Consider the following 23,668-nt stretch of genomic DNA (forward strand, 5'->3'; position numbering starts at 1 on the left):
TCTCCGAAGAGTTCAACCTCTTCATGGATCATCACCAGCTGATAGAACTGAAGCTAAACCAACTCTCCTTTACCTGGTCAAATCTGTTGGAGCTGAAGCAATGGTGGGCTTGATCAAGTTTGCTGCTGAAATCAAGCACTTTTGGACATATACATCAGAATTCTGTGGAAAAACTAAAGGAAAGAGGAAATAGATTTGCTGGAGCACAAAGATGAATTGAGAATACACTAAAAATAAACTCCCTCATTGATTAACATCTACTACCTTTAAATATGCTTTACAGAGCTATAAATAAAGAAGAACATGGCATACAGGATGAAAACAGAACTAAGAACATGGGTAGATCATGGACTGATTGTGCCCAGTTTTTTTGTAAAGACTAAGTAAACACAAACTCATAATTTGCCACTTGGATAACAAAAATAAACATTGGATTAGTTCTTCTCAAAGTGGGGTGAATCTACATAACTAACTTCTGAAATTTTGCAGCACTCATCCAACACCCCCCCTTGATGCAAAATCAGTCATGCCAAGCTTCTTCCTTAGGTAGACGAACTTGTCATATGGTAGTGGCTTGGTCAGAATGTCGGCAACCTATTCATGTGTTGAGCAGTGCTGGAGCTTTACAGTGCCTTCAACTGTAGCTTCTCTGATGAAGTGATAACAAATTCCTATATGCTTTGATCGCCCATGGAAGACTGGGTCTTTTATCATCAAGATAGTTGACTTGTTGTCGCAGAAGCTTGTGGTAGCTTGCTTTTAATCTTGATGAATATCTTCAAGGATCCTTCGTAGCCAAATTGCTTGACATGTTGCTGATGCCGCAGCTATGTATTCTGCTTCTGATGAAGATAATGCCATGGTGTCTTGCTTTCTTGTCAACCAGGATATTACTCCAGATCCGAAGCTGAAACAGTTGCCTGAAGTGCTCCTTCTATCATCGAATGAACCTGCCCAGTCACTATCAGTAAAACCAACAAGTTCAAAGTTAGTTACAGGAGAGTACCAAATTCCATAATCAATTGTCTCATGTATATATCTGAGGATTCGTTTCGCCACTCCCAAATGATGCTTGGATGGACTATGCATGAATCTGGAGATCAAATTGATTGAAAATATGATATCAAGCTGAGAGCGTATCAAATACATCAATCCTCCAACTACCTTCCTGAAATATACTTCATTAACTTTCTCAGTTCCATCATCTAGTCTGAGTTTCTCATTTGCATTGATTAGTGTGCTGCAACCTTTGCAATTCTGCATATTAAACTTCTTTAACATATTGTAAGCATATTTCTCTTGTGAAAGAAAAATTCTATTTTCTGATTGGCAAATTTGAAGACCCAAGAAATAGTGCAATAGTCCTAAATCAGTCATCTCAAATTCCTTCATCATTCTTTCCTTGAATTCTTCTACAAGAGTATATGATGAACCCGAATAGATCATATCATCAACATACAAGCAAACACCAAGAAATTCTTTACCTCTCACTTTGATGTAGAGAGTGGGTTCATTTACACTTCTTTGGAATCCATCTTGCTGAAAGAAGGAATCAAATCCGGCTGTACCATGCTCTTGGCACTTGTTTTAGCCCGTACAATGCCTTTCTCAACTTATATACTTTCTCTTCCATACCTGCAATCACAAACCCTTCTGGCGGCTCTACAAAGATTGTTTCTTCAAGAATACCATTTAAAAATACAGATTTTACATCAAATTAGTACACTAGCCATTTCATTTGTGCAGCATAAGCCAAAACAGTCCTAACAGTTTCAAATCTTACAACAGGTGAGAATGTTTCATTAAAATCAATACCTGGTAGCTGTGAATAGCCTTTTGCGACCAATCTGGCTTTATGCCTTTGCACTCTTCCATCTGCCCCATACTTTATCTTGAAGATCCACTTCAAGCCAATTACATCTTTATCTTTTGGTAAGTCTACTAATTCCCATGTTTGGTTCTTCTCTACGGCTGTCATTTCCTCATTCATTGCTGTTCTCCATTCCTCCTTTTGATTGGCTTCTTCAAAACATGATGGTTCTAATAAAGCAAGTGCAAAATCACAACTTTCATAAATTTCTCTTAGTGATCTTACCTTTTGTGAAGAAGATCTGTATATGTTCTCTAATTGCTGCATCTCTCTGGGAGAACTTCTTGAATTTGAAGTAGAGGGACTGCCACTTGTAGTCATTGTAGGGAGTTTTTCTATTTCAGGTTCCATCTCCACTTCTATGAACTTAGGAGAATTCTGCTCAACTTTATTCAATTCATAGTAGCTATGTTCATCAAAAACAACATCCCTACTTATGATTAGTCTTTTAGCAACAGGATCAAATAATCGGTATCCCTTAGTCTCATTACTGTATCCCATAAAAATGCATTTAACACTTTTCTTATCAAGTTTATGTCTATCATCAGGACTGATATGAGCATATGCAACTGAACCGAAAACTTTTAAGTGACTTACTTGAGGTTTTTTTCCACTCCATGCTTCATATGGGGTTTGATTTAGAGCAGCTTTTGTTGGAGATCGGTTCAAAAGATAAATTGATGTTGCAACACCTTCAGCCCAATAGGAATTTGGAAGAGCTTTTGCTTGCAGCATGCTCCTTGTCATCTCAACTATAGTTCTGTTCTTTTTCTCTGCCACTCCATTCTGTTCGGGTATGTAGCTTGCTGTTAATTGCCTGTGAATACCATGAGCTTGACAATATGAAGTAAATTGATTAGAAAAAAATTCTTCTCCTCTATTAATTCGCAATGTTTTAATGATATAGCCGGACTGCTTCTCAACAAACTTCTTAAATAGCAGAAACTTAGAGAAAGCTTCAGATTTGAACTTCAAGAAGTACACCCAATTCATTCTGCTGAAATCATCAATAAATAGGAGAAAGTACTTATAGTCACTTAATGAAGAAGTTCTCATTGGTCCACAGAAATCTGCATGGACCAACTCAAGTGGTGCCTTAGCTCTTCAAGACTTCTTGATTGAAAAATTTGCTCTGTGTTGCTTCCCATAGATGCATCCTTCACATGCATGATCAATATTCTCAATGTTGGGTAGTCCATAAACCATATTTTTCTACTTTAGCAACTTCAAACCATTAACATGTAAATAATCGTACCTCATATGCCATAACCAAGAATCAGTTTTAGAGCTAGCCATAAGTGCATAATCATCAATACAAGAGAAATTCACAGGAAACATCTTATTTGCTGTCATTTCAATTGTCATCATAGTGAGGCCAGATTTCTGATTAAGTATTTCACAAGTATTTCCATAGAATGTAGCTAGATATCCTTTGTGAGCTAATTGTCCAATGCTTAGAAGATTATGAGCTAAACCAGGAATGTAAAGAACATCTGAGATTTGTTTCTCATTACCTGATTTAGTCTTCACAATAATTGTTCCTTTTCCAACAGCTTGAACGTACTTCCCATCACCAAGTTGAACCTGTACATTCATTGATTCATTTATGCTTTTAAAGAGACTGCGTAAACCTGTCATATGGTTGCTGCATCCACTGTTTAGTAGCCAAACATCATCTATACTCTCTTTTGCATTTAGACAAGTGAGAAAAATATTGTTATCAACTTCTTTCTTTTCACTAATATTAGCTTGGTGATCAGCCTTTTTCCAACAATCTTTTTCTATATGACCATACTTCTTACAGAAATAGCATTGAACATTAGCATGATAATTACCTCTTCCATTGTGATAGCCTCTTTGATCATATCCAGACCTTCCTCTACCTCTTCCTCTGCTTCTTCCTCTGTAACCACCTCTTCCATGGTAGGAACCTCTACCACGACCTCTGTTTGTATGAGTTTCAGATGTCTTAGCTTTTCTAGCATTCTCTGTAATTTCTAGCTTTGATGCAAGAGCCTGTTCAACACTTTTCTCTGCTGACCTGTTGAACCTTTCCTCATGAGCTAATAAAGATCCTATTAGTTGAGTGAGAGAATAAGTAGAGAGATCCTTACTTTCTTCAATAGCTGCAACTATATTATCAAACTTAGTTGGTAAACTTCTTAACACTTTCTCAACAACTTTTTGTTTAGAAATTTCTTATCCAAGGGATCTTAATTGACCAATTAAAATAGTAACCTTTAAAGAAAATTCATCCACAGATTCACCATCCTTCATTCTTAGGTTTTCAAACTCACGCCGAAAAGTTTGGAGTTTTACAGTAGTTACCTTTTCAGTTCTTTGATACTCCTCCTTCAATATATTCCAGGCTTCTTTTGTTGAACTCGCTCCAGCAATTCTTGAAAAGATGGAGTCAGTAACTGCTTGTTGTAGTGCTACAAATGCCTTAGCATCCTTCTTTTTGTTGTCCTTGAGCTCATTCCTTTGAGCAGGAGTCAATCTTCCCTCTTCTTCTGTTGGCTCTGCATAACCATTTTCAACCATATCCCACAAATCTAATGAAATAAAAAATTGATGCATCTTAATATTCCAGAATTCATATGCTTGCCCATTAAAAATAGGAATTAATGGATTCATACCATTAGTATTTGCCATGTCTTACTTTAAGAGATTTTTCAACAAACAAATGGTGTGCAGACTTTACCAGAGAAATTTCTGTAGAATCACCTTGCCTTAGGAAGCCCTCTGCGTTGAGTCTTCTTCTCTTGATAATCTCCAACCTGGCTCTGATACCACTGTTGGAACTGAAGCAATGGTGGGCTTGATCAAGTTTGCTGCTGAAATCAAGCACTTCTGCACATATACATCAGAATTCTGTGGAAAAACTAAAGGGAAGAGGAAATAGATTTGCTGGAGCACAAAGATGAATTGAGAATACACTAAAAATAAACTCCCTCATTGATTAACATCTACTACCTTTAAATATGCTTTACAGAGCTATAAATAAAGAAGAACATGGCATACAGGATGAAAACAGAACTAAGAACATGGGTAGATCATAGACTGATTGTCCCCAGTTTTTTTGCAAAGACTAAGTAAACACAAACTCATAATTTGCCACTTGGATAACAGAAAAAAATATGGGGTTAGTTCTTCTCAAAGTGGGGTGAATCTGCATAACTAACTCCTGAAATTTTGCAGTACTCATCCAACAAAATCATCGGGATTCACCCACTCTGACTAAACTTGACAGGTGTTGGGTCACTACAGATTGGATAGAGCAGTTTCCACTGGCAATGCTTATGCCGCTCCCCAAGACTACCTCTTGGTGAGGAAAACTCAAATTAAAAAGCAAATTTTCGAACTTGATTCACAAAAAGAGATCAGATGCTTGTCAATGGAGGAACAATGCAAAAGGAGAGTGCTCAGGGAGCAATTAGAAAGTATTCTACAGGAAGAAGAAGCTTTATGGAAATAAAGAGCACATGTTAACTGGCTTCAGTAGGGAGATCGAAACATAAAATTTTTTCATGCATTTGCTGGTGGAAGACGACGAAAGAACTTCATTACAAGCATCGAACATGGGCGAGTACTGACTATCGAACCCAAAGGCATTGAAGATGCATTCCTTGCATACTATTCAGTACTCTTTGGTAAAACAAACAAAACAAGTTTGTCAACAGATTGGAAGTTACTTTACCTAAATCAACTGTAGGAAATGGAATCATTGGATAGGCCATTTACAGAAAAGGAAATCAGCAATGCAGTTTTTAGTCTACCCAAAGGAAAAGCACTAGGCCCGGATGGATACCCCAGTGAGTTTTATCAGACATTTTGGGACCTAATTAAGAGTGACATCTGTAAGTTCTTCAATCAGTTTCATGCCGGCAACACAGACATATCCAGATTGAATTACACTTTTATATCGCTTATACCTAAGAAGCAAGAATGTAAAACCATACGTGACTTCCGGCCAATTAGTTTGATGAATGGAGTACTCAAGATCCTATTTAAAGTACTTTGCATTCGTCTATCTTAAACTCCATAGTAACGTCATATCAGATGACCAGGCTACCTTTATAAAAGGGCGCCAAATAAGTGATAGTTTCTTAACAGTGGCAGAGATCATCTCTCACAATAGAAGAATAAAAACCTCAGGGGTGTTGCTTAAGCTAGACTTTGAGAAAGCTTTTGACATGGTAAGCTGACCTTTCCTCCTTGCAATCTTAAAGGCAAGAGGGTTCAGTGATAGGTGGTGCAAGTGGGCTGAATGTACAATCACAACCAATAAGGTGGCACTCCCCCTAAACGGCAATCTGACAAGGCGGATCAAAACACGACAGGGTCTAAAACAGGGAGATCCACTGTCCCTCTTTTTTTTCATCTTAGTTACTGATGTTCTAAACCAGATCCTCAGATTAGCAGTGAGAAATGGCCTTGTTACTGGCATTGGATCGCCTTCCATCACTGGCAACATTACTTGCCTCCAGTATGCTAATGACACGATCATTTTGAGCGATGCTAATTATCAACATATCCAGCATCTCAAGTTCATGTTATATACCTTTGAAATTCTATCTGGGTTAAAAATTAATTTTGACAAGAGTGCATTATATGCGATTGAACTGCCGCAGGATCCCATCAAACATTATACAATGATGCTAGGATGTAAACCAGCCACAATGCCAACCTCATACCTTGGCTTTCCATTGTCTACAACTCCTCTGAAAGCATCCGATTGGAGCTTCTTAACAGAGAAGATTGATAAGAAGTTGTCAGCATGGAAGGATAAATTGCTATCTCTCGGAGGCCGATTAGCCTTGGTAAACCTAGTATTGTCTGCGTTGCCTACATATTGGATGTCAACCTACCTCCTCCCCACATCTGTGATCAATACTATTGATAAATGAAGAAGGGAATTTTTATGGAGAGGTGATAAGCAATGCAAAAGAGGTCATTGCTTGGCAAGCTGGGATACTATTTGCAAACTAAAAAGATATGGAGGATTGGGCATCTTGAATTTAAGCCTCTACAATAAATGCCTCCTTGAAAGATGGTGGAGATATGCGAATGAACCTCTGGAAACATGGAGAATGCTCATTTATAATGAGCATTATAGAGATAGAATTGACCGAAATGAGCCCATACCACGATCTTTGCAAGCATCTCAAGTATGGAAAAGTGTTGCTAAGGTTCGTCCTTTATTCAATGCTTACATTAAAAGCATAATTGGGGATGGGAAGCGGACATTGCTTTGGTCTGATCGTTGGTATAAAGAAAATTGTTTGCCAGACTTATTTCCGAATCTTTCAGGATTTCGCACACTCAAAACATCTCTGTTCATGAGCTTCTACAATCCCCCAGATAGGCAAGGTAACTTCCATAACCCTCTTAATTTAGTAGCTAAAAAAGAATTTCACCAACTGCAAGCTGTTCTAGCAACTGTTCAACCAACAACAGAAGAGAACGTTATTCGATGGAGATGGAGCGCTAATAGTATTTACTCAGTTCGCAGTGCCTTCAACTTCTTCATCCATGGTGGCGTGATTTCAAAGTTTCCTACGAGCATTTGGTCATCACCAATTGTCACGCTCCGAATCCAACACCGGGTCGGATACGTGATGGCCGCACACTTCTTAGAGCAAGCCCTAAAGAATATGCAAGACCAAAATAAATCATTACAATCTTAACATCCATAACAATTAATTTCAACAATAATTCGTAAAACCTTGCATAACTACAATTTAAATTTCTTCAATCCTCTGATAAGGTACTATGACACTCTATCCATCCATCTGCTCACCCATAAATCTAAGCTATAGCCAATCATGAACGTCCTGTAACTCTGAGAAGAAAAAGAAAGATGAAGGGGTGTGAGCTTTACAGCCCAGTAAGAATTTCCATATCACACTGATATAGTAATATAGTCTGAAAATAAAGATAAATAATAAAATATAAAATCTCATGTTCAATATCCAGAATAATACAAATATTCATAAATTTTCTATCTTGTTAAAATAGATGCATCATCATATGTTAACAGGTAAAACATTTTTGTTCAAAAATTATTTCATGTCTTATCTTTCATTTCTCCTTTCATAATCACATGATTTTTAACCTTTTTCTTTCTGGCTCTGGACTATCCAAGTTTATACCTCAGTCATCATCCGGATCGAATCTACTTAAAAAGTCTTTCAAGACTGTCCCAGGATGAGCTCCTGGCCGGCTGTCCCATGTATCAAAGCCTGTGAGAGGCTGTCCCAGGCATAAGCTCCTGGCGGGCTGTCCCAGGCATGAGCTCCTGGCCGGCTGATCCACCTGTAAGCCAGTAGGGGCTGTCCCAGGCATAAGCTCCTGGCGGGCTGTTCCACATGACAAGACTAGTCCATACCATATATCTCTTTCTTTTCATTAAATCATTATGTGTTGATTTCATCAAATCAATTCTGACTTGCATTATGATCAATTCAGATATATCATATCCATATAATCATGTCATCAATCTCTGATACATATATATATTGACATACATACTCATGCTCAAAATCAAATAACAGTATCTCAGGTATAATAAATTTATCGATCTCAAATCCGACGATGCAAAACCAACGATGCAAGACCAACAGTAAAATAGCATATATATAATAGTGATCATGTACAGAGATTCTTACCTTTACCGGTGACTGATCCAAGCACAGAAATCAATGTTCTTCTTTGATTTATGAATGTCTTTAACAAAATATTCCACTCGATATCATTTGCAGACAATCATCTCTTCGTAACCCTGATCAAATATAAAGATCATATATGGAGAAAATTATCGATAATCGTTCATAATAACACAGATCGAGGACCTCTCTTAGGATTAACCAAAATTAGGACTTGTCTATGTATCTGGATCCTCCACTGATCCATAAGACTTCTAGAGAGAGAAAATTCATGAAGAGAGAGAAAATTCTAGAGAGAGAAAGTAAAGAGAGAAAGTGGAGAGAGAAACTTTCGTATCCTTTCGATGAGGCACTCATGATCGAGATCATCAGAGGTCCTATCAGGGTGACTCAATATGAATCAAGTGTTACAAATTTTGAATAGGATCGAACTGGGATCAGATCTACCGCATGAATTTCGGAGCAACCTCAGATCATCTTATTTTCATCTCAATTTTATCCTAGGATCCGTGATGAAATCAGAGAGAGAGGAAGATTCTAGAGAGACAAAATTCATAAAAAGAGAAAAAGTCTAGAGAGAGAAAATAGGGAGAGAACCAGATCATCTTATTTTCATCTCAATTTTATCCTAGGGTCCGTGATGAAATCAGAGAGAGAGGAAGACTCTAGAGAGATAAAATTCATAAAAAGAGAAAAAGTCTAGAGAGAGAAAATAGGGAGAGAATCTAGAGAGAGAAACTGGAGAGAGAAGGTGGAGAGAGGAGAGAGAAAAAATTTTTCTCTCTTCTTCTTCTTTTTATTTTATTTTATTTTATTTTTATTTTTATTTTTCTCTTTCTCTTTTACCTTTTTTTTTCTTTTCTTTTTTTCTTTTCTTTTTCTTTTCTTTTTCTTTTTCCTTTTCTTCTTCTTTTCTTTTCCCGTGGGTTCATTTGGGCCGAAACAGGGGACCGTGAGGTCCCCTCGTTGGTTGGCCGGCCGGCGGCACAGCCAGCACGGGGATGGTCGGTGGTCGAAGGAGAAGTGGTCCGGCGGCAAGAGGCGGCCAAACCGGTGGTCGGCGGTGACCACCAGCGACGAAAAACGACAAAAAGAAGGATTTCTTTCACAACAAAATCCGACGACTCCGGTCGCCGGCGAGCGTGCACATCGGCACAGGAAGGAAGGGGAAGGAGAGAGGAAGGGGAGGAGGCTTACCTCCGTCACCGGTGAAGCTTTTCCGGTGAGAAATTGGACGTCACAGTGATGGATCTCCATGAGAAATTTCTGACGATTGCCGCCGTTTTGCCCCAAGATTTTCGATGGAAAGGAGAGAGGAGGGATCTCCTCCTTAAATAGGGCCGGAGGGAGCTTGTCTCCGACTTCGATTGGGAGCCGTTGAATGGAGGAAGAAGACTCCCTTCGGGAGTCTTCTCCCCTGTTTCTTTTCTTTTTTTTTTTGGTTTGGGCTGTGGCTGATTTTGGGCCGGGGTATTACACCAATACCTGCTAGAATTAAGGTCTTCATGTGGCTTGCATTCCACAATAGACTACTCACAGCGGACAACCTTCGAAAGAGAAAATTTTCTGCACCTCAGCACTGCCCTCTCTGTAGTTCTATAGAAGAAAGTGTTGACCATCTTTTCATAGCATGCCAATACTCCACGCAGATTTGGAATGTGATCACTCTAAGGCTCTCAATGCCTTCACCACCGCATAACATCCAAGATCTCTTGGGAGTATGGAAAGACAAACTCGGCAAACAAATCCCAAAGCCGGCAATATGTTGTTTAGTTTCAGTAGTGTTGTGGTATTTGTGGAAGGTAAGGGATAGAAAGAGTTTTTGTTTTGAAGCTAATTCTTCCAGAAAGACTATGGAAGTAGGAATGGCGCTGCTTAGAGACTGCTTAAGGGCTGCAGAAATGCAGAATCGGATGCTGCTAGAGAAGCTAATTTACTCTCTAGAGCCATTTTTTAAATTTCCTAAATGACAAAGTAAGAAGATCGTGTAGCACCCACCCCAATTGGGCCCAGAATCACCCCACAGTTCAAAAAAAAAAAAGAACGGGAAGAAGACTCCTGATGGGCATCTTCTTCTCCGATGAATCTTGATCGAAGAAGGATTCTAAGATCTTTAAAACTCTAGAGCTCTCTATAAATAAGACTCTCCTCTCCCTCACGAGCCTTCATCGGCGACCATTGAGCTCAATTCCTCTCCTTTTTCCCTTGGAAGCCGCGGCACTCTCTTCTTGTGTTCGTCAAAAATCGGAGGTCGAAGAGGCCATCGGAGTTCAGGTAAGGGTTCAATCTTTCTTCCTCTCCCTCTTTTCTTTCTTCCCATGATTTTAGACTCCTCGCCGGCCGTCGGGATCGTCAAAAATTTCATGAATCATGAAACTTTTGTTCGGCCGAAACTTTTTTCTCTCTTTCCGGCCACTGGTGCCGTCGATTGCGCGGTCTCATCCCTAAGATCGAACCCCCATCTCTCTCTCTCTCTCTCTTCCCTTGAGTGCTCGGCTGCCGGCAACTAGCCAATGGTCGGAAATCATGAAGAAAGGGGATGGATCCCCTATTTTTTGAGAAAAAAAAAACAGAAAGAAAGCTTGCCGGCCAAATCTCGTCGTTGGCTTCGACCGTGGTAGCCGAACCTCCGACTGAGCGACTACCCTCATCGGAGCCAAGTCGAAACCCCTCAGCCCGTCCCTTGTTTCAGCTCAAGGGAGGTCGCGGAAAGAAGGAAAAGAAAAGAAGAAGAGAGAAGAAAAAGAAAAAGAAAAAGAGAAAAAGAAAAAGAAAAAGAGAAAAAAAAATAAAAAAAAGAATGAGAGAATTTTCTCTCTCTTCTCCCTCTCCTTTCTCTCTACCTTCTCCCTCTCCTCTCTCTACCTTCTCTCTCCATATTCTCTCTCTAGATTCTCTCTCTATTTTCTCTCTCTAGATATTTTTTCTTTCTTTATGGATTTTATCTCTCTAGGATCTTTCTCTCTCTTTGATTTCATCATGGATCCTAGAACAAACTTGAGATGAAAATAAGATGACCTGAAATTGCTTTAAAATTTATGCAGTAGGTTGGATCTCAGTTCGGTCTTTATTCAAAATTTATAACATCGATCATGGTAATCTATATTGAGTTACCTTGATATGATCTTTGATAATCTCATCATGATTACCTCATCTGAAGGGTACGAAAACTCTCTCCACTTTCTCTCTCTATATTTTTCTCTAAAATTTTCTCTCTCTTCATAGATTTTCTCTCTCAGAAGTCTTGTGGACTAATGGAGGGTCCAGATACTTAGACAAATCTCAATTTTAATTAATCTTAAGAGAGGTCTTGGATTTGTGTTATTAGGATCATTTATCCATAATTTCTCCATATTATGATTTTTATATTTAACCCTGATCATGTAGAGATATAATTATTGTACAAAGAAGATATGGAGCAAAATATCTTGATTTCGGATACATAGATTGAGGAGCTCATCAATTTTTGTATTTAGATCAGTCATCAATAAAGATAAAAATCTCTGTATATGATTACTATTATATATATGCTATTTTACTGTTGGTCTTATATCATTGATTTTGCATCGTCGGATTTGAGATCGATGAATTTATTATATCTGAGATCGATATTGTTATTTGATTTTGAGCATGAGTTTGTTATGTCAATATATATGTATCAGAGATTGATGACATGATTATATGGATATGATATATCTAAATTGATCATAATGTAAGTCGGAATTGATTTGATGAAATCAACACATAATAATTAAATAAAAAAGAGAAATATGGTATGGACTAGTTTTGTCATGTGGAACAGTCCACCAGGAGGTTATGCCTGGGACAGCCCTCCAGGAGCTTATGCCTGGGACAGTCCTCACTGGCTTATAGGTGGATCAGCCGGTCAGGAGCTCATACCTGGGACAGTCCGTCAGGAGCTTATGCCTGGGACAGCCTCTCACGGGCTTTCGTACGTGGGACAGACGGCCAGGAGCTCATCTTGGGACAGCCTTGAAAGGCTTTTAAGTAAAAATTGATTCGGATGATGACTGAGGTATAGACTTCGTTAGTCTAAAGTCAGAAAGAAAAAGTTAAAAATCATGTGATTATGAAAAGAAAAATGAAAAATAAGATATGAAACAATTGTTGAACAAAAATGTTTCACCTGTTAACATATGATGATACATTTCTTTTGACAAGACGGATAATTTATAGATGTTTGCATTATTTCGGATATTGAACATGAGATTTTATGTTTTATTACTTATTCTTATTTTCAGATTATATTATTATATTAGTGTGATATGAAAATTCTTACTGGACTGTAAAGTTCACACCCCTTCATCTTTCTTTTTTTTCTCAGAGTTACAGGATGTGCATGATTGGCTATAGTTTGGATTGTGGGTGAGCAGATGAATAAATAGAATGTCATGATATCTGATCAGAGGATTGAAAGAATTTCAATTGTAATTATGCAAGTTTTACTAATTATTATTGAAATTAGATATTATGAAAGTTGAGGTTGTAATGAAATATTTTTGGCCTTGCATATTCTTTAGGACTTGCTCTAAGGAGTGTGCGGTCATTACGTATCCAACCCGGGTGTTGGGTTTAGGATGTGATAGATTGGCTCTTAATCCGACCATATCTTTAAGCTTGGATGGACTGCTTAGTGAAGTGAATGTTTCAAGTAAGCAGCAACATCAAATTGTTATGCGGTCTCATTCACTATCTAAATGCTGATGGAGGTTGCCATCACAGGGTGAATTCATCCAACAAACACTTCCTGTTTGAGTCCAAGAGTTAGCTAAATCAAGTGATTTTCAGTACCACAGAACTATTAAATAGTTTTTGAAAAACCAATCTCTGAATGCCTGGCTCTGAATGCATGTATCTAAAGTCATAGTCTAAAAATCTGTCTCAAAACCAATACAGCAAACTAGTAAGCTCATAGCCTGAAAATCTGTAAAAACCAGTGACTTGTGTCCTTTATCTTTTCGATTGGGCATGGATTCAAGCATTCTTAGCTCGATCCATCCCTTCCCCACTTGTAAATACACTTCAGCAATTAATATGAGGGTGGTATAACCTCCCATTTTATCAAAAGAAGAAGAAGAAGAAGAAGAAGAAGAAGAGCAAGCCGGAACATAGGCATAAGCTGAAATACAGATCATAATTCTGACATTACACTACAAGAAATCTGATTTTGTGCGACAAAATTTTTTCGTCGCTAAAAATCATATTTTCGTCGCTAAACGTATTTGCGACGAAATATATCGTCGCTAAAAATTTATAGAGAAAGCCTCGTAGCAAAAGACCTTAGCGACGAAAATATTTTATTTCATCGTAAAAAATAGTAAACCCAGACGACGAAGTTATGTGCTGTATTAGCGACGAAAATATTTTGTCGCAAGAGCTTAAATTTTTGTCGCTAAAATTGCAACGAAAAAAAATTTCATCGCTAAATATTTTGATTAAAAAAATTTTTTTTCTTATTTTTTGCGACGAAAATGAAATTCGTCGCAAAACTTAGCGACGGATTTCGTCGCAAAAAAATTTGTCGCAAAAATTTCGTTGCAATAATTGTGACGAAAAAAATGTTCGTTGCTATAATTGCGACGAAAAAAAAATTTCGTCGCTAAAATAGCGACGAAATAAAAATTTCATCGCTAGAAGGGCGACGAAATAAAAAAATTCATCGCCATAATTGTGACGAAATAAAAAATACGTCGCCATAATTGCGATGAAATAAAAATTTCGTCGCAAAAAGGTAAAATTTTTAGCGACGAAACTATTTTTTCGTCGCAAAAATAGCAACGAAATAATTTTGTCGCAATAATTGCGACGAAAAAAATGTTCGTTGCTATAATTGCGACGAAAAAAAAATTTCGTCGCTGTAATGGTGACGAAATAATAATTTCGTCGCTAGAAGGGCGATGAAATAAAAATATTCGTCGCCATAATTGCGATGAAATAAAAATATCATCGCAAAAAGTTATAATTTTTAGCGACGAAACTATTTTTTCATCGCAAAAATAGCAACGAAATAAAAAATTTCATCGCAATGAATAATAAAAGTTTTACTTTTTTTGGGTTCACAAATTTTTTTGCGATGAAATTAATATTTCGTCGCTAAAATAAATTTTGGATAAAAAATAAAATTTTTATTTATTTTCCAAAAAACCTGCTCAAATAGAAATTATCTGATCAAACATATTTTAAATAAACAGTATGTTAACACAATAAAAATATTCTAAGTCAAAAGACCAATTTCAAGTATCAAAAAGTTTCATAACCATCTTTGTCATATACAAAAATATAAGTCCATACACCATTTTAAATTTAAAATAAGTACAAACTAAGTATGATCTGACTCGTTGGCCTCGTTCCCTTCTCCAGGCGTCGATCCCTGACCCGATATGTGTCGCGATGGTGGTGCAGAGACGGCATCATGTGACTGTAGAGGTGCTAACTCAGAAGCATCAATACCGAGCCATCCCGCCACCGCAGCTACGATCCTCTCGAGCGTCTGACTACGATTCATCCAGTAACTAATCTGATCTTGCATCATGCTCATGGATGTCCTAACTGCCTCTGACACCGATGCATCATCAGACCGGTCGGATGACGAACTGCGTGATTTTTTAGACCGCATGCTATGACCAGATCCTAGCTGCCGTCCAAGGACGGTATCCAAAATCATATCATCTGTCATCAAACAAACCTGCTGCGATCCAGTATCACCGTCAGATCCCACCTCCCTCGTCGCCTGCTCTCTCAATTCTAACATTTTTTCCTTCACAATAAACCAAATAAAATCATAAATTTTTTTCAAACTCTTTAAAAGTATTCAAAATGTAGAGTAATGATACTTACATGACGCTGCCTCGCCTCCTTGGTCACGAACTCGCCACTCTTGTTTTGATAGAATTTAGCATAGGCGTCGACTCCGGATAGTCCCTGTTCAAACAAAAAAAAAAGAAAAAAAAATATCAAAATAATATAAATATTTAATAAAAAGTTACAAAGTATGATTGCAAATGTAGTTACGTACCATCCTCTTCATTCCCTGTGCAAAAGAGGCACTTCCTTGCGTGTGAATAGAATCAATCTTACTCCTATTCACCTTATTCGCCTCCGATCGTCGCTACAAAATACATACAATTATAACCAATAAAGGGCATAACATAATTAAAAAAATTTGGAACACTAGACATACCTGAAATGCCTCACTTCCAAAATGCTCACATAACCACCGCCAATCGTCACTAGACCCAGCCCAATTTCTGTATGGCTGGGTCACAGGATCAATCCCCTTCGCTTGCAGCTCATTGCAGTATTTATGAAGCCTACATCGCCGATCTCTGTATCTATTTGCAGCCATTTTGAGAATACATGCCGTCACTTCTTCGTCAGTGCAATCCTCGAAGTCAATATTATCCTACACAGTAATCATACCAAAAAGCAAATACATAAAATTATTCATATAATAAAAAATTTATTTATATAACCAAAAATAATATGGATCATGTAATGATATGCAAGACATCCAAATTTAATTCTTACCTTGATGTGAGAGACTAGAGTATCACGGTATCGAGGAGCTACATGCTTGAAACTTTCAGCAGCCCACGGAAAATGATTCCACATATACAAACTGATCTCATTTGCGACGATACTAGCCTCTGTGCCAATCAGATGATCTCGAAATATATGTACCTTCGGTTTTTCATTGTGTGTATGCACATATTTTTTCAAAACAAGACCCCTACTAGGACCACGCACTGCACGTCGATGCTGTGTTCCTACATGTAAAAATTGGTGAAATGAACATATATCATGTATCACTAAATGCATATAACAAAAAAATATATATGGTTTATAAATTGATAGAGATGTACCTATAAGGGGATGATGCTGCGGTACCATGGCCTCCGACTGGGCAAGCTCTGGCTGAGCACTAGTCTGCTCTGTGGACTTGGGCAACTGAGTCTCATCTAAATCCTCTGACTCATCATGCAAAATGCTAAAGTGAGGATGTGTATCATCAAGTGGAGCCTGCTGCCTACCCCGTGAATGTCTACGTCCAGGACCAGTCATGATGCTGCAATGATTAAAATAATTTAAATCAGTACGTAATCAAAAAAACTCAAGTATTACATGATATAACAAAAAAAAATAAATTGAATTACTTATTCATATTAATTATTGTTCTCAGATTCTGAACTCGTGTCCATATAGTCATCTTCGACGGGAGTCATAGAAGACTTCGACCCTGAAGTGCTATCATCATCATCGTTAATGAAGTCATTATTGGATCGTGCTCGTGTCCGTGCCCTTATCGACGATCCAACAACAGAAACATCCTCAGGTTCATAGTCGTCTCTTTGTAATTGTCCTATGTCAATCGTATCATCTGGCACTAATATGTTATCTGGTGCTTGCATTTGATATGCTTCGTTTTCAATAATTGCACAGACTTCATTCTCAAGATGTTCATCGTTCGGGCATGTGAAAAGTGCAGGATCAAACAAATGCCTATGCTGAGCCCTTATTGCAACTCGCCAAGGCTTTTTCATTTTGTTATCATCAATATACCACACTAGTCTTGCTTGCTTTGCAAAAATATAAGGATCACTTTCATACCATACATGACCAGTGTGGACACTGACGAGTTGAGGATCTATAACAATTGGCCTGTGTCGTCCTAAGTCATACCATCGACACTTGAATAACACAATCCATCGAAGACCACTATATCTCAACTCTATAACCTCATGCAGAACACCAAAAAAATCTATTATTTTACCCTTGTGCTCGCCCTCCACGCTTATTCCACAATTCTGTGTGGTTCGATCACGATCGCGATCTTCTGTTAAGAATCGCACACCATTGACTATGCATGCTGAATATACTGATACACGTCTGTCAGGTTTTCGTGCAAGTGCAGCTAAGTCATTACTGATACAGTTAGGATTGTCTATACGTAGCTGAGCTATCTACAATTAAAAGAACAATAAGCAGGTTAAATTTGACAAAATAAATACTATATAAATAAATTTTTAATCATGGATGAACATGAACATAACTTACCCGTTCGTCAAACCATGATGCGAATTGATTCCTATGTCGTGCCGCTGCTAATGTAGGATTACTTCTTTTGAGCTCACTTTCATGTTCTCTGAAGTGATACAGTAATACCATGTATATTTTAATTTAGAGTCCACGTACATTCATTGATATATCAACAAATAAAAATTAAATGTATATACTCACATCATGTAGGCTTCTACCTCCTCGCAATTGTTTAGCACATACCAATGCATGTCATCCGTTTCTTGTGGTGTCAACATTCGAAAATCTTTTTTACCATATGGTCGGGCAACATTGGAGAACACGGACAATCCATCGGTCAGAATCTCGTCAACATCGATATTCTGTTGTGGCCTTGTAAATTTGGTCTCCACTCGTCGAAGGTACATAGAGCAGAACGTCAGATATTCATTCATAACATGTGCCTCTGCTATTGAACCTTCAAGCCGTGCTTTGTTAGTGACGGCACTCTTGTATTCACGCATCTCCCTATTCAATAAATTATCAATTGATATCACATATAATAAAAATATAATAATGAATAATAAATATTATAATATCATGCAATTACCTTTCAATTGGGTACATCCATCTTGTATGTACTGGCCCACCCAATCTAGCCTCATGTGGAAGATGAACAGAAAGATGCACCATGATATCAAAGAAGGCGGGAGGGAATATCATCTCGAGCTTACAGAGAGTAATGATAATCTTCTTCTCCAATATGTCGATCTGACTTCGTCTCAATGTCTTCGCACATAAGTTCCGAAAATAAGTTCCCAGATCAAGTAACGCATCACACACATTATCCGGCAACAATCCACGCAAACCAACTGGGAGCACATGCTGTAGAAGTACATGACAATCATGACTTTTCATCCCGACGATCTTTCCATCTTTCGACTTGATGCACCGTTTCAAGTTTGAGGCGTATCCATCAGGAAACCTCACTGATCTCAAATATGAAAGAAATTGATTTCTCTCTTTTCGATTCGGTGTATAACATGCCAATGGCTTCACCAGCCTATCCCCTCGTCGAATCAAATGTAATTCCTTTCTAATCCGCATATCCTCTAAGTCAAGACGAGCCTTCACGGTATCCTTCGTTCTTCCTTCGATATTGAGAATGGTATAAAATACATTATCAAATATATTCTTTTCAATATGCATGACGTCAAGATTATGTTGAAGAAGAAGCATTTTTCAATATGGAAGATCAAACAACTTGCTCTTTTTTCTCCAATTTTCGATACTTGTTCGCACCCCTACTTGGCTGGCCAGACCCTTACCAAATATGACATCCTGTGGGTTTGGTAACTGATTTAAAATATTGTTCGTAGACCAGAATCTTGGCTGCGCACGTCGTTCATGCTTGCCATTGAACTTAAGACTTCTACTCCATCTATGATCATCTGGCAAGAAACGTCGATGGCCGGTAAAACAAATCTTTCCACGAATACGGTCCGATGTAATATCATCATTACAAGTTGGGCATACTTTATACCCTTTTGTACACCATCCAAAAATATCGTCATATGCAGGAAAATCGTTAACTGTCCAAAGCAATGCTGCATGCATACGAAAGATGCCTCCTACAACATGATCATATGTTTCGCATCCTTCTTCCGACAAATATTGTAACTCTTCGATCAATGGCTCTAAAAATATGTCTATGTCTCTTCCAGGGGCACGGGGACCCGGGATCAACAAGGCCAATAGATTAAAAGGTGATTTCATGCACTTTCATGGTGGTAAATTATAAGGAAATACCATAACAGGCCACATACTATAAGCAGTACTAAGATTACCATATGGATTAAATCCGTCTGTTGCCAACCCTAGCCTGACATTTCGTGAATCAGCTGCAAACCATGGATGTTCACGATCAAAATGTTTCCATGCATCTCCATCTGATGGATGTCTCATGACATCATCATCCATATTATTTACCTCCTTATGCCATCGCATGTCACAAGCAGTATGCCTCGACATGAACAATCGACGCAATCGTGGTGTAATCGGAAAGTACCGCAAAATCTTGCATGGTATTTTTTTTTTCTTCTTATCCTTACCACGACTTTCTTTCCATCTGCTTGAATGACAAATTGGACATGCTTGTAGATCTTGTTTATCCTTCCGAAACAGAACACAATCATTCGGACATGCATGTATCTTTTCACAGCGTAGGCCCAAGTCATCGACTCCCAAATCGAGTTCTTTCAATAATTTTTTGGCTTCATAATGACTTGACGGAAGTAACTCTCCCTCTGGCAGTAAGTCCTTCAAAAATTTGAGCAACCAATTAAACGAGTTGTTTGACCACTTACCAAGTGTCTTCATGTGTAATAACTTTATTACGGCGGACAACAGAGAGTACTTCTTACAACCAGGATAAACATCACTTTGTGCATCTCTTAATAGACGCTCGAATCTATCATTTATAGATATATTACTGTCCTCTTCAGCTTCTTGTCTCGGAATGGAATGCTGATGTTCTGCTCTCGCTTCTACATTTACTTCAAATAATTTCGGATGAAGATCCTCTAAAATTTCTCTATCTTCTTCACCAAGTGTTTGTCTTTCACGACTACATGATCCACCGACTGACGACGGATTTATGGGACTCCTGGACAACATGTTCGAGCTAGTCGGCAAATCTTCACCATGACAAGTCCATCTCTTGTAAGTCACATCTATACCGTGTTCGTATAAATGATTCTGAATGTTCGATAAGGTACACCAAAATAAATTCCTACATCGACGACATGGACAACGAGCTTTCCCATTTTCTCTAGTATGATTGGATGCCACATTTATAAAAGTTGTCACACCCGTAATATACTCGGGACAGAATTTATCACGCAAAGACATCCAACCACGATCCATACCTACATATTTATGATGCAAACTATACAATCAATTTTATGTAATAATAGTTGACTAACGCCTTATATCTCCTACCTATAGGGTGATGGTCTTATTCCATTCAGGAACGTAAGAATTTAATATTACAATACATGTCTTGTATATCAAAAAAATTTTGGCAGCATTTCGACGCAGTTCTTCAGATACACAAGCATTAAAATTGTGCTATATATCCAGAGAACATGATCGAAAATACCGACAAAACTCTGTGATATAGAAGCACATGTGTTGCAATATTAAATTCATTCACGTGCCCAAACTGTCCACGAGGATAATTCGAGAATAGTGTGTAAAGCACCAATATTTTTTTCATAAAAAAAAATATTGATTTATGCACGCTATCCTCGAACGAAAATTCTAAGGCTTATAAATTTGTTATGCTACAATTAATATATTATTATTATAAAAAAATTATTTTTAAAATATTTTTAAATCATGATTAAAATTAATTATATCAAACAAATAATTATATCTAACATTATATCTAATTACTAAAATAATAAATAATTATTTTTAATGATTAAAATTTATTTAAAAAAATTAAAAAAATATATAAATTAAAAAAATGGTTTCACCTTCAACTCTTCCGTGAGCAGTGATGGTGACAGTGACGGCAACCGGCGGTGGCGGCCCGACGGTGGCGCGGGGGTGGCGGCCCGACGGTGGCGCGGCGGTGGCGGCCCGGTGGCGGCGCGGCGGTGGCGGCCAGGCGGCGACGCGGCGGCGGCGGCCCTACGAAACCAGACAAACCAGAATGAGAAAGAAAATGAGGGAGAGAGACAGGGGATGGATGGGTCGACCAGCGGCGACTGCCTTGCAGACGCTGCAGCGGCGGGGGATGGGAGGCCGAAGCAGTAGGCGGCGGCGGGGGACGGGAGGCCGAAGCGGCAGGCGGCGGCGGGGGACGGGAGAGGGTAGGAGGCGCTCGAGGACCTTGAGCTTGGGGAGGAGATTGGAGGGGACGTTGGTGGCGAGGACAGTAGGGCGGCGGCGGACGAAGGCGTGGAGCTGGCGGGGGGAGAGGCCGGCGTGGCGGCGGAGGAAGGCGAGGACGGCGTCAGGCTTGTCGGGGGTGGTGATGTGGAGGAGGGATTTGGAGGCGACGAGGGCCTTATCCTTGGAGTAGCCCAGACAAGAAGGAGGTAGTCATTTCGGCGGCGGCCGGCGAGGAAGAATAGGAGGAAAGTATGGAAGGAGGAGGAAAGGGAGGGAGGAGAGGTGGCCGCCACCTTCGTTTTATGGATTGGAGGGTTAGGGTTTCGAGGGATTGGAAGGAACCGGAGGGAAGGAGGCAGAGAAGAGGGAGGATTCGGTGCGCGGAGGAGAGGGTGGAGAGGCGGGAGGGAGATGGCCGGCGCGCTAGGAGGTGGGCTCGATCAGCGACGGGGGGCGGGCTCGAGCGGCGACGGTGGCGGGGAGGGAGGGCTCGACGGTGGTTGGGAGGGAGAGAGAGATAGGATGGTGGCGGGGAGGGAGAGGACTTACCGGGAAGGACGACCGGCGATCGGGGAAGGAGGACTGTCACCGAAGATCGGGGAGGGAGAAAATTTGGATGACCGCGGCGGAGATCGGGGAGGGAGAAATCAACAGGGTTTTTTTCAATTAGGGCAGAATATCAAAGGTTTTTTTTAATTAAAAAATATTTAGCGACGAAATACATTCGTTGCTAAAAATAAATATTCTGTCGCAAAAAAATATATTTTTTGCAACAAAAATATTTTCGTCGCAAATGATTAATTTTTGGCAACGAAAATTTAATTTCATCGTAAATGATCGAGAAATCAAATTTCTCGCAACGAAACAAATATTTCATCGCATAAAATCTAATTTTTTGCGACGTAATTATTTTCGTCGCAAAAAAAAAAAATTAGCAACGAAAAATTTTACCGTCGCCAAAAAAAATATTTTTTTGCGATGAAAAAAATTTCGTCGCTAAAAATCAATTCTAGCAACGAAATTTAAATTTTCGTCGCAAAATATTCAAAAATTTTTCAATAAAATAAAATTTAGCGACGCAATAGTTTCGTCGCTAAATATAAATAAAATTGATCGCAAAAGCCTTTCTTTTTAGCAACGAAATATCAATTTCGTCATAAAAAATATAATTTTTTGGCGATAAAATATTTTTTGTCGCAAAAAATAATTTTTTAAGTACGAAAAAAAAATATTTCATCGCCAAAAAAATTATTTTTTGCAACGAAAAAAAATTTCGTCGCTAAAAATCAACTTCTAGCAACAAAAATAAAAATTTCGTTGCAAAAGATATAACTTTTTGCAACGCAATTTTTTTCGTCGCAAATACCTAATTTTTGGGGACGAAATTTAAATTTCGTTGCAAAAACTTACTTTTTTGCGACGAAATATATTTCGTCGCTAAAATTTCGTCTCAAAAAATCAAATTTCTTGTAGTGTTAACATGAAGAGATGGCTCCAACCAAAGATAGCAGATTGTTTATTTGCTTGTATCTCTATCATGGTATACTTACATCAAAGTCTTGGAGTTATCATAATACATCCTTCTGCACAACATGAATGTATCAATCTCTTCTTTTGCTGCTTCGGAGTTTTTGCCTACCTGCTGCAGATTCATTCAGAGTGAGGTGTTGTTTCTTTTTGTACGCTATGTTGCTGTCCAACTTTTGTTCCAATCACAAGAAACAGAATCTATTTACTGTGTATTTTGTATGCTTATCTTCCTATTTGGCCAGTCCTTTTGTATGTGTATTACAGGCATTACTTGTAATTAAGCCACACAGCATTTTTTTGGGTTAAATGAAGTTCATATTTTACCCAAAAAAAGATAGCAGATTGTTCCAAACCTTCCCATGACCATCAACTAAACTTTTTGAGCAAAGATCCTCTTAAGATTCAAATGTATGTAAACTTTTTGGAAGCACTGAGTAAAGAACGACCAATTCAAAACAGAAAATAATAAAATAATTTTATTTTTTTTAAAAAATGAAGCTGGTGGCAACAAGCTGGTAACTTGTTGACAATAACAAGTTATTAAAAACTGATAGCTTAGGTTCCCTTCTAATTTTTTATAAAGATGTTTTGAAGGAGTATAATAGCAATGCCGTTGGATCATCCATGCTCACTTTATGATCTGTGCAGGTAACGGATGATGGAG

The 23,668-nt window shown here is 38.5% G+C and overlaps 1 protein-coding gene and 1 long non-coding RNA gene across 6 annotated transcripts; both read right to left on the bottom strand.

Moving 5' to 3' along the window:
- Positions 1–223: 223 nt before the first annotated feature.
- LOC140852973 (uncharacterized) lies at positions 224–5,325 on the bottom strand. 5 transcript variants are annotated; one of them, XR_012136044.1, is made up of 6 exons: positions 4,575–5,325; positions 4,199–4,425; positions 3,706–3,911; positions 3,385–3,454; positions 1,485–3,027; positions 224–961 (listed from the first exon to the last, which is right to left on the bottom strand). It is a non-coding gene; the product is annotated as an uncharacterized lncRNA (long non-coding RNA). The 5 variants fall into 5 exon arrangements; XR_012136046.1 differs by having other exon boundaries at positions 4,199–4,392; positions 4,598–5,324; XR_012136042.1 differs by having other exon boundaries at positions 4,199–4,392; positions 4,575–5,324.
- Positions 5,326–15,221: 9,896 nt separating this feature from the next.
- LOC140854839 (uncharacterized) lies at positions 15,222–15,973 on the bottom strand. The gene is made up of 3 exons (XM_073250879.1): positions 15,740–15,973; positions 15,575–15,667; positions 15,222–15,480 (listed from the first exon to the last, which is right to left on the bottom strand). The coding sequence occupies exons 1-3, from the start codon at positions 15,902–15,904 to the stop codon at positions 15,361–15,363; spliced, it is 378 nt and encodes a 125-aa protein (XP_073106980.1). The 5' UTR covers positions 15,905–15,973; the 3' UTR covers positions 15,222–15,360.
- Positions 15,974–23,668: the final 7,695 nt, after the last annotated feature.

Source organism: Elaeis guineensis, chromosome 1 (genome assembly GCF_000442705.2).
Source record: "Elaeis guineensis isolate ETL-2024a chromosome 1, EG11, whole genome shotgun sequence".
Taxonomy (NCBI): domain Eukaryota; kingdom Viridiplantae; phylum Streptophyta; class Magnoliopsida; order Arecales; family Arecaceae; genus Elaeis; species Elaeis guineensis.